The 12,275-nt window shown below is 45.7% G+C and overlaps 1 protein-coding gene across 5 annotated transcripts in view; it reads right to left on the bottom strand.

The window, feature by feature from the left end:
* Positions 1–510: 510 nt before the first annotated feature.
* The window catches only part of TFAP2A (transcription factor AP-2 alpha), a 33,012-nt gene continuing 21,247 nt past the window's right edge, over positions 511–12,275 (bottom strand). For 3 of the 5 annotated variants that reach the window (XM_078688075.1, XM_078688073.1, XM_078688076.1), the window contains exons 4-7: positions 10,506–10,767; positions 7,024–7,142; positions 4,039–4,180; positions 511–1,696 (exon numbers count right to left, since the gene is read on the bottom strand). In XM_078688075.1, the coding sequence (XP_078544201.1) occupies positions 1,408–1,696; positions 4,039–4,180; positions 7,024–7,142; positions 10,506–10,767 (812 nt within the window). In that variant the 3' untranslated portion in view covers positions 511–1,407. The remainder of the gene's footprint in view (positions 1,697–4,038; positions 4,181–7,023; positions 7,143–10,505; positions 10,768–12,275) is intronic. The other 2 variants (XM_078688074.1, XM_078688077.1) reach the window with 1 other exon arrangement.

Genomic DNA, 12,275 nt, shown 5'->3' with positions numbered 1-12,275 from the left:
TAAAAAATAGCAAGCAAGAACCTGGCCATTGAAATAGCTTCAGCAACACGCTCTGTGAGAAAGAGTGTGCATGTGTGTGTGATCACACAAGAATTTCTCTGTTTGTGTATGTGCAACTCATTTCTCCATGTCTGTATTGTTCTGTTTGTCTGTGTGCTGCCTGGGTATATTTGTCTTTGTGCATTTGACAAGAGTGTGTACATGTGTGCATTTTTACCTTGTGTGTCTACGTTTGCCTATGTTCTGGTGTGTTTGCCCGTGTTCATGTGACAGTGTCTGTATCTATGCCCATGTGTGGCTTTGCATGTTTCATTATGGTGATGTAGCTATATGTGTGTGTATATGTATATGGCTGTGTGTGCTTTTTATTTGTCTGTTTGCCTACCGCAAAGGGCACTACAGGCCTCGAAATCTCAATTCTCTCACAACACAAGAGTGTTATCAAACTACAACTTTTAGAAGAAAAAGTCAGTGGTTCCAGCATCAATGAGAAACTAAATGTAATACTACTTTGTTATTAAAATGGTTTATTTTTTATTTGTTCAGCTGCTTCAACGTCGCCTTAACATGCTACAACAGGGCTAAAAATGATGACTCCCAAAGGGTTGTAAAAGCCCCTGCGAACTCTAGAGAAGAACTATGACCACATGAAGAACTAAGAGAAAGAGCAGAAACCCCACTAAACAAGAGGTAAACGGGATCACCAGATAAATAAAAAAGGGCTTTAACAGACGCACCGTATTTACAATTTCCCATTAAATTACACATAAATAAGTATGTACAGCACATGAACACTGATTCCCTTATATAATAGTACCTGCCAATAAGTGTCGAAATAAAAAAAAAGTTCGAGGTCGACTTATTTTGCCTTTCTTAGGAAACAAAAAAAGTTCTACAACTGAAGACATGACATGGAAGTGTGTGTGTTTTTTGTGTTCAAGTTTATTCACAATACTGATAGAAAACGTCATCCTTTGTGCCACCCTGATTGTTGGGATGTTTCAAGATGGCTACAATCGTAACTGAGTTACCCAAAAAAACAGGACGTGTTGATTTAGTCCGCAGAAGCTCATTATGGCAATAGATTTATATATATTTTTTCTCATTTCTCCATTTTTTATTAGAAAAAAGTTATCTTTAAAAAGAAAAGTTCTCCAGCTCTGGCATAGATTCCTTCCCTGCCCTGTGCTGTTCCTCGAAGACTCCATAAACAGTGGCGGGTGGCGAGTGGTCCTGCAAGGGACAGGGTTTTTTAACCCACAAAGTGAATTCCTTCCCCAGTGCGGAGCCAGAAACAGTGGCTTGAGGTGCAGGGAGGCGCGGCGGGACTCAGGGTCCGCAGGGGAAAGGCCACTGGCTCACTTCCGGTGCGGCTCGTCCTTGGTGCGCAGGGGAAAGGCCTCCGGCTCACTTCCGGTGCTTCTCGTCCTTGTCGCCACCTTTATTACCGCTGTCCGTGTGGCCATTGGGGTTGCTGTTGAGGTACATTTTGTCCATGGCTTTCAGGGCCTCGGTGAGGTAATTCTGCAGGGCGGTGACGGCCGCGCACACCGCCGGGCTGCCGAAGCCGTGCGAGATGAGGTTAAAGTGGGTCAGGCAGCTCTGGATGCCTGGTTCCAAGATGGGGTTGGGCCGTGAGTTCCCCAGGGGCGACCGGTCCTGGGCCAGCAGGTCCGTGAACTCCTTGCAAATCTGTCTGTTGAGGGAAAGAGAGGTGAAAACATTAGTAATGGATTTCAAGCAGAGCTTTCAGAATTATTAGGCACCTTTACTATTTATTTGATGATATCATACAACCAGTGACGTCAGTGACAGCATCTGATGACAACATAGACATGATAAAAACTTCTTAATAAAAATGTAAACATAATACTATCTACTCTCTTTTTAAAATGCTCACACGTTCTACACGTGTTCTGAAAGGATAATACAGACATTATGCAGTTTACTATCAAAAATATTATTTGGAAGCATAACTCAGAAACAGGCAGAGAAGTTTTTCTGCCACCAAAAGAGGTTACGGGAGGTCTAAATTCTGGTGGGAGGGCTTCTTGCAGCCAGGCCCACCCATCCTGAAACTGCTTTACTCACTGATCAGTGTTAAATTGGCAGGATTTCTGGTTGACCTCAGCAGGTGTGAGATACAGCCTGGTATGAGTGATAGTCACATGACCTCATAAATGAGTGAGACTTGAGCTCTCTGGCTGAAAAAGCGTGGTAGCAGTGCACCCCAAAACCTACAGCTCCCTCCTTCTGCAGAACTCTGCCACACACATCAGCAGTCCCAAATATTTCTGAAACACCTGGGGACATTTGTTTTAGCATCTCTGCCTTTGGAGTGATTTTTGGCAGAAAGTCGATCAACATTTTCTCTCCTCTAATTCCCAAGCCTGTCATATGATATGGGTACGGCGACCTGTAAGTGCACCCTTCGAGGCAAAGCGGATTCACCTGGCTGCTTGGGGGAGTTGCAGCCATTTATGGTGTCAAAACAACTTTCAGAAAAGGTAGTGCCCGATTTTGGGTATCTGTCACCATTTAGATACATGATTGATTGTTTCCAAAGCTAGCATTCGAAACATAGGCCCCCTTTAGGGGAGGGGCCCATGCATTATATCAGGAGTTTAACCAGCTTGTATTCCTTCCTTCTTTATGTTCTTACTGTCACGTCATTTAGGTTAAAAAAATATATATATTAACCAGAAGAGTTCAGAGCCTTACATATTGATACTGAATGTAAATGCCAGGTTCTTAGAATTGCTTCAACACACCCGCAACAGCACAGCAAAGCCAATAAATAGGTTGGCTACCACTTTTTGGGCTTTGCCCTTTTTTTGGTTTGTTCCATCATAGCTTTTGTGTAACGTCACTGTGGGGAAGCTTCGACGCCCTCGGCCTAAAAGCAGAAATATTGTGTCTCGAACAGTACACATTGTCGTTGTAGCTTCTAGCAGAAAGGAAGGTAGTTGGTTTGCGAGGTGGTCTTTGTGAAAGGGTGGAGTGGTGTCACTCACTGGGAAGTTAACCAATGGCTGAAGTGGAATGACCAAACGCACCATGCTGTCTGCAGGGGAGACACATCTGAATGACACAGCAGACCCCTGGAGGAAGACAGCTTGCTGAGAGCACCTTGAATTATATTATAAATACATTTTGGTAAAATCGTAAGGTCATGGCTAACTGCAGAACTAAAACTGAAAGAGTAGCGAGCGGCAGCCGCTAGGGGAGCTATATTTCCATCAGAGCTTGGAGTTAACTCACAACTCGCTCCTTGGGTGTGAGGGGGTGGGGGCGATCTCAGCCTTTCTGGTTCATTCAGCTGTGGAGCAGAGACCATTAATTTGTGTGTGCTCGCTAGCCACACACATGCCCTGGGGTTATGACTGCAGCACCGCGCAGTCTGCTGCCGCCCTGTGCTGTCTCTGCCCCCGGTAATTAAGGACAGTTACAGCAAGCCACCTCATTTCCAAACAGCCCAGACACACACTGTGCTTTTCCAAACACCACCTGCCCATGTAAGCAGAACCCGCCTTGCCTCTGTGCAGGAGCTTACACGTTGTAACAAAACATAAAGGGAGACCAATAAAACAGACAGAATGTACAGAAAGAGAAGGTGAAAGATGGATGGGTGATAATTAGATGGACGGATCAGTAACAATAACAAAATATAAACATACAGCTACATGCATTCTGAAAGTGATGTAAAACGACGCTGGTAAATCTAAAGAGGCGGAAGGGATGTAAATGTATGTACATATTTCAGCTAGTCTTAAGAAAAATAAAAGTCATTAAAATATCCCCCCAGAAGTGCCATTTGCATTCATTTAGTCGAATTAACATAACAGTTACAATACATAGCGTTATTAACAATGCACACTAAAACGTGTTTCACAAGTGTTATAATAACAGAGGGAGCGCTACAAAAACAGTGCTTATTTACACCCCCTGCTAGTAGGCCCTTAGCGCCTGCAGAGAGGGTCGCGTTAAAAGCACAGGGGTTAAAAGCCACAGGAGATACTGTGAGTTGCTGTTTCTTACTTGGTAGCGAGGAGCATGTTTTTTCGCGTCACTTGCTCGTTGGGGTCGGAATGCTGTCGGTTCACATACTCGGCTACTGCTTTGGCAGGAAATTCTGTTTCACAGACGTACCCAAAATCCCTGGCTAGGTGCACGGCTTCTCCTGCAGGAAGGAAAACAGGGTCAGTGCCCGTGGGAAAGCATCTCCTATGTATATACCACTCTATAAACATGCATTAATTGGTAATCTCTACATGCAAGATGAATATTCCAATCGAAATGGTAGTGATTGCGTAGTTTTAAGAAGAATGGACGTCTGAGTCATGTTTGACGTTATTTAATGATCGATCACACCAAAAGTCAGCTGGGCGGGCTGAACCCACTGAACTATTTCACCGGCTGTGATATATTCTTCAACGCATAATGCAAATCAATAGGGTTTTGTAAATGTTCACTCATTTTAAAAAGTGGCTGCTAATGTGTATTCTAATCTTTTAAAAAATCGAGTTTTCAAGAGGTTACGTTTTGCATAACACGGGCAGGCAGCATGCGTTTGCATGTAAAAAAAATGTCATATTATTAATGCATACTCCGCGTCCTGTTACTCGTGCACGTTTGAATTGTCTGCTGCGCACTTAAAAGTAACTCACGGCCTGCAGTCAGCTGTCCCCTCTAAACGGTTAAGCAGGGGAGGCGGGGCGGCTGGCGGAACCCGCGTGTTTGGTGGAGTTTTGGGAAGCTTTGGTTTTAATTTCCGGGCCCGGTTGTTGTTTTACTGCAGGCCTTCCTGCCATTAGCTGCAGCTCCGGAAGGACGCATGCGCCAATTAGGGCTTCAAAGGGCCGGCCCCGGTTAGCTTGTTTCCATAAAACGCAGAGGATCATAAACAATAACAGAGGCCTGCGGAACGGGCCCGTCCTCGCGCGGCCTCGGCGGGCCTGGCTGTGCGGGGCAGGGGCAGCGGGCTGTAGGTGAGCGGTGAGAGGGAAGGGGCGGGGCAGCCTGTGTGTACCGTGCAGGAGGACCGAGGGTAATAGGGTGGAGGGAGGCAGTCTGTGTGCACTGTGCAGGAGGACAGAGGGCATTAGTCAGGGTGGAGGGAGGCTGTTTGTGTGCACTGTGCATCTGGGTCGGCTTGTGTCTGTGGAACCGGCTGTGTGTGTTGTGCATAGGGAGTCTGTAGTGTGGGGGTGAGGATGTTACTTTCGGTAGGTGGGAGCTGTCTATGTGCCCGTGCTTGGTGTTTTACTGAGGAAGGGGGGGGGGGGATAAAACGCATACCACCCCAAAATTCTCGGTGGGGCAAATTCTTCCAAAATTGGTACAACTGTCACAAACATATATGTGCAAGTTAACACCAGACCTGTTCCATTATCATATACCAATGACAGCATAGATCAGTACATTACTCCACCAATGTGTTTGGGGAAAACAATTATTTGGCTACCCACTTATAGAATACACAATACACGTTTTGTTTTTTCCTTATTCTTTCACTATCCACTCTTTAGTTCTGACAGTAGGCAGATGATGATGATGAGAACCTGAAGAGGCAGGCGAGTACCAGCTTGTAAACCTCCCTTGGTGGTACCACTGTGAGGCTCTGCCTACTTTCCCCTCACCTTTTTCCTTTCTTCCTCCTTTTCTGATGTCCTGTGTACACTAATGGGAGGGGGGGACCAGCAGTCACAATACCACACACTTTTTAAATAATGTAGTAATCTAGACACAATGAGGCAGTTGTGAAAATAAAAAAATCCACTGCAGTGACACTCTAAGAAGGGTATCATTGTTGAGAGATATATGGTGGTTTAATCTCCACACATATAGTAGGAACATGTCTGGTGTTGAATTGCAGTAATTGAGTGGGGGCGACCTGTTCTGACTTTTACCCCCTTAGGCTCCCATTTGTTGATAATACAAACATATATGTGCCTGGCTGATAATTTATTCTATCTGGTGAGATCAGCCTGATTTTAAAATGGCTGCATGTGCTGGCAGGATTAAACGGGGCATCTCGTAAGCACTGGGTGAGGAACCAGGGGTGAAAGAGGGCACAGAGAATTACCCTAAGTGCTCAACCTTGTGACTTCCCTCAACGGCCGCATCCCACCCTGAGGCAACAACCCAGCCTGTGACTGTCCTTACAACACCACGTGACTGCCAAAACCACAGCCTTTCACTACCAACACCCCATTCTGTGTCTGCCACACTTTACCCCGTGACTGGCCGCCTGCCACCCCCATGACAGCTCCCCCCCCCCCCCGTGTCCTGTGACTGCTCACACCCCACAGTGTCATTGTCCACATGCCACTTTGTGACTGTCCGACACTACTCTGTAATTGCCCTGTACTATGAAGTGGGACTGATTATCACTGCAGCCTGTTACTGCTCACACCCCTATGCCCCCCACCTCCCAAGGCCCACCTTGACACAGCTCACTCAGGCCGTGAGAGAGCTGCTCCACATGGGCGTTCATGCCTGTGTGCCGTGTGTGTTTCAGCGCAGTATTCAAAATGTGGCACTTGCACAACTTTAACATTTATATAATACAGCAAATGTTCCCCCTCCCCCGACACAATGCTTTAAAACAGACCAAGAGGCCCCGGGGGCACAGGAGCCAGCAGCGAGCTCGCCGACGTCCTGTGAAACCTGGGTCCGGGTCATGGATTCTGGCAAATGGATTCCGGAAGCAGCGGTCACGCATTTCTCAAAGGCAGATGTCAGAATCATTTAAATGATTTACGGTGAGATTTCTGAAGGGGGTTGGGAGAACTCTGAGCACTTGTGAATTCTGAAGCCCTTTGCGAACCCGCGCTTGTTTGTATTGATGCAAACATCTGAAATGTGCGTGGACGTTCTAAATGCAGCGCGCATGAAGACAAGCCAGCAAATGGCTACCCCCAGGACGGAGGCTGTTGGCTTGGAACCCAATGCTGTCCTGCCTACAGCGCCATCAACTCCGATTTAGGCCCTGAACTGCTGTTAAGGTGTGAGGTTGCTTACCTTCCACAAGAGATGTCAGTAGTGTTACATTAGCAGCTTTGCGTCTTCCTGCTGGGAGATTTAACCCTATCTTGTCCAATTTTTCTCTCAAAGATCTTCCGCCATTTTTCGACTTTGCCCTGTTCAAGTAGACAGGAGATCAATTTAGAAAAACAGAATTCCAAGGCAGAAAAAAACTTCAAACACACACACACAACAGATTAAACAACCCACATTATCCGTGTTTTTTGGCCTGTGCTGTTTGTGGTATTCGTCTGTATGGGTTTCTGTGCGCATGGTTTGGTGTGTGTATTGATGTGTCGTTCTCCAGGGACCTTAGTGTTTGTGCGCATTTCGTTCCGTGTTGGTGGAAGAGTCACATGTGTGTGCTTGTGTCTTTGTGTGTCCCTATTTTGTGGACACATTTGTGTGGTTTTACTGGTTATGTATGTGTATTTGAGTCAATATGTGCACTGCTGTGTGTGGGGGGAGTATTGTTAGTGGTGTTAGGAAAAAAATATAATATGGCCGTGTTTGCTTGTGTGAAATGTAGCTGTTCCTCTGTTTATGTCTTTTTTTTGTCCATGTGTGGTGTGTGTGTGCATCCATACGTGGTGTGAGTGAGCTTGTTCTCTTTGTCTGTGGCATATGTATAGTCTAAGTGAGCTGTAGGTCCCTGTGTGTTTGTGCACGTATGTTCGGGCGCCAGTGGTGTCCATGCTCATAATATGTCTGTGTATGGGTGTGTTCCTATCTGTGTCTCTGTGTGTGTTTGTGTTATTCCTGCGTTCCTTCCTGTGCTTCTATTTTTTGGGACATGTGCTTGTAAATGAGCTGTCCATCCTTGTGCTGTGTTTGTTTGTGTGTCCGTGTGGTGCTCCTGCGCTGGTGTCTGTTTTTTGGACATATTGGTGAAAGTGAGCTGTCTTATCCCTGTGGGTGTGTGGTGTCCCTGCGCTGGTGTCTGTTTTTTGGACATATGTGTGAAAGTGAGCTGTCTTATCCCTGTGGGTGTGTGGTGCCCCTGCGCTGGTGTCTGTTTTTTTGGACATATGTGTGAAAGTGAGCTGTCTTATCCCTGTGGGTGTGTGGTGCCCCTGCGCTGGTGTCTGTTTTTTGGACATATGTGTGAAAGTGAGCTGTCTTATCCCTGTGGGTGTGTGGTGCCCCTGCGCTGGTGTCTGTTTTTTGGACATATGTGTGAAAGTGAGCTGTCTTATCCCTGTGGGTGTGTGGTGCCCCTGCGCTGGTGTCTGTTTTTTTGGACATATGTGTGAAAGTGAGCTGTCTTATCCCTGTGGGTGTGTGGTGCCCCTGCGCTGGTGTCTGTTTTTTGGACATATGTGTGAAAGTGAGCTGTCTTATCCCTGTGGGTGTGTGGTGCCCCTGCGCTGGTGGCTGTTTTTTGGACATATGTGTGAAAGCGAGCTGTCTTATCCCTGTGGGTGTGTGGTGCCCCTGTGCTGGTGTCTGTTTTTTGGACATATTGGTGAAAGTGAGCTGTCTTATCCCTGTGGGTGTGTAGTGCTTGTCTGTTTTGGAGTATTTCTGTCAGGGAGCTGCATGCCCCTGTGCCCGTGTGTGTTTGAACATGGCTGCCGAGTGCTGTCATTTGGCCGGAGAGCCTGCAGATTAATCAGCCTCGTGTTCCTTTCCCAAGTGCCCTTTAATGAGGGGATACGCCCTGGCCCACATATGGAGAAGGTCGCCAGTAGCACTGGGGGCCGTGGACGCCGCTCCTTGTACTCTTACACAGGAGCAGCCTTGAGGGGAGGTTCACTTTAAATGTGTTTGATTCAAGCAGTGGGCCCACTCTGTGCTGGTTCCTCTTACGCTGTAATACCACCTAGCGTCGAGACGGCGCGTGCGCCACGGGGAAATGTTTACTTTAAACATAAAGTGGAGAGCTGACGACTTCCGAGTCGAGGTCAACTTGTATGTATTTTAGTTCCGTCGTAAGAGAACAGATTCAATATTTACATACATTCGACGTTTTAATTCAATGAAACTGATGCAGTTTGAGTAAAAGATAGGACATTCAGGCTATGCATCTATGTTATGCACCAATATGGCCAAATTCAGAGTCTCCTCAGGGGTATGACGCACTGTATACCTTTTATTGAACACTGCAATTAAGACATTGAAGGGGCTTTTGTTGGTGTTTGCCACTTGACAAAACCACATTCCCTTCATTTTCATTTCTAAAATGTATGGTGTGGTGTAGCATAAAATGTTCAAAGTCCTTAAGAGAAGTGGGCAATGCTGTGCGTGTGCCTAGTAAGAGGTTGCTTATTTTTTCAAGGAGGTAGCACAATACTTAAAGGACACACGATTTCAACATAAAGCCACGATAAACTTGAAACTTAAGGAACAATGTGCCTTTCCTTTTAGCACACACACTATCGCCCCTTTTGAAGGAAAATATGCTATTTGGCAAATGAGGCAAAACAGAGCTGATTTAAGTGCAACGCACTCCAGCTGAGTGTGAAAATTGTGGTTTAGAAAATAAAATCACCCAAGCCTCATCCAAAATGCCTTCTTCTAAAATGTCTCTCTTAAGTCCCCTGCCTCTTGTGATAAAGTGTCTTCAATGGAAGCAAGTGAAGAACAGGAAACTATGAGGGGTTAGTGTGTTCCCTTGTCCATGTGTGAGCATGTGCATACACCCTTGGAGGACATTTTAAGCATATTTTGTTATTTCCCAGACAAGAGTGTTACAAGACCTAGACTAGGCCTGGGGTTGTCGATGCCTGCACACCTGAGAGAGATTTAATACCAGGCGATGGTTACCCCCAAATATTGGGGTCCGCTGGAGTATTATTAACAGTGCAGATATTAATCAGTGGTATACTGGAATTATTTCCATTTATAAGATGTCAGTGTCAAATACACAATACTTATGTAATTCTGTACATTCATATATATCCACACACACTGCATGCTTCTGTCATTGTGTGTTTCACAGTAATAAGTGCCTTAACAACAGTGTACTGCTTGCCCAAACTTATTACAGAGAAGCACCTGTGGTATAGAGCCAAACAGTTCAGTTGTGTGTTGTGGACCTGTTTTGAATTGAACCACACCGTCATTCCCAATATTATTGATTGCCTCAACACATCACACACCACTACCACTAAACCTAAAGCCACTGCTGCTTCACTGTCCACCATACCACTCTAAACAGTACTACCAGACTGTATCCCACTGTATTCCACTCCTAACTCAACATACTCAATCACTCTCCACACCCATATTGCATCCCACAATTCACTTACACATTGCACTCTTCCAGTCAACTCCACTGCACCACATCCTAAACACCCAGCAACACACACCATGTAAAAATATAAAAGTAGAATACTACACTACATCCCACTAACACCACTATATCATCCAAGCCTAAGGTACAGATGTAGACCAAAAGAGCCCATTTCCACATCTAATCACATCAGTGGCAGACACATAGGTATGTAGCCAGATCCTGGGCCAGCTGAGACACTCACCTCCTGAGCACACCCCCCAGAAGAGAGGCATTGAGGCATTCTGGTGGGGAAAGTCGTCGCTGCACCTCGGCCACCGTCACCTTGTACTTGGAGGTGGAGCTTAGTAGGGACAAGCGGCCCGGCACTGAGCAGAAGACCTCGCTGGGGTTCACCACACCACCGAAGAGGCTCTCCTTATTCAACGACAGTGATGAGGACACCCCGTGGCCACCAGACTTGGACAGGGACATGGGTCCTGCAAGGAAAAGAAGGCGATGAATATCTAGAAAGGAAAAAGAGAGCAGGTGCTCGGTTGGTGTTGGTTTGTTTTTGCAAAGGATGGAAGGGGACACAGAAAGTGGGTATAGGGGGTGAAGAGGGATGAGATTATGTTATTTCTTCATAAAGGAAATAGTGTTCTATTGCACTACAGTTTCCAGACCCTTGAATACAATCATGGCTAAGTAACCTCCTCTCTCTCTCTCTCTCTCTGTCTTACCTCCACCCGTCTTTCTCTTTACAGTCTATCTAAATGTCAGAACTGTAGATAGTGAAACTATAGTTGCGTTACCACCCAACCTACTTGAAAGGACTCACAATGGAATGATCCAATTACTTTAAAGTCTTAGAACCATGTATTGTCTATATGACATTACCTGCACTGGCTTTCATTGGATATGGGTCGAATGTGTGTCTGGTAAAGAAATTTATGGTCGTTTGTCGATTCCTACTTGAAAGTATATCAGTTTTACCACTGGAAGAGTTTTAAGCTCTACGTCATCAAACTTGCTGCCTCTCTTTTAGTAAATCAAACTAGGCAATCTCAATCTACAGTTTTAATCTTACATGGCTGCCTTTTTATTCTGCACAGAAGAAAATCGCACCCCAGGTTCAGGCATGCCCTTCCGCTGCATTATTCAAGCCAGCAAGTAATCAGTAAATTTTAGACTGGGTTAAGTGTGTATAGCACATTATACAAATGTTTCACATCACATTTCATGCTAGTTTATGAAGGTCCTATCCAACAAAAGCCCTAGCTGAAGGCCTAGCCCACGAAGGAGCAAAACAGTGAAGGCCATAGAGCAGAAATTCCATGCCCAATAGATGCAGCTGCCCTTGTACACATGCAGACATTAGAACACAAAACCCATAACCATGAAGGACCTAGCCGATAGAGGCACCAGCCCCTTAAAAACCCAAATTCATTAAGTCATTAGTTCACAAAGGACGAGGCCGATAAATATTTACCCGTGAAGGACCTAAACCATAATGGCACTGGACCTTAAAAGCCCTTATCCATGAAGGACATAGGTATAATAGCCATAGACTATCTTGACTCTTGTCCAAAAAAGCCCCATTAATGGTCCTACAGCATAAAGGCTCCAAGCCTTGAATGCCTCAAAACATGAAGGACCTAGCCTATAAAGGCAACATTCTATAAAAAGGCCCTAAACAGGAAGCCTCTAGTCAAGAAGGCCCAATCCCATGAAGGCACCGGACCATGAAGGTCTTATGTGAGAATGCCGTGGCCCGCATAGGACGTACACCATGAAGACCCTACCCTATAAAGTTAGCTTGTGCCCAAGAAGACACTAATCAATGAAGTCATCTACTCTTAACGCTATCGGACATGTTGTCATTAGAAGAAAATATTCACGTTCAACACCATTCTGCCAGGCGTTCTCCAGTTGAGTACAGACTGGAGCCAAGTACTTAGAACACCTCCCTCTGCCACTACACACTAGGGTTCAATGGCTGGCATGACATACAGGAGACTATGTTTTCCCTCTG

Source organism: Lissotriton helveticus, chromosome 4_1 (genome assembly GCF_964261635.1).
Source record: "Lissotriton helveticus chromosome 4_1, aLisHel1.1, whole genome shotgun sequence".
Lineage (NCBI taxonomy): Eukaryota > Metazoa > Chordata > Amphibia > Caudata > Salamandridae > Lissotriton > Lissotriton helveticus.
This window is presented reverse-complemented; position numbering and strand designations above follow the sequence as displayed.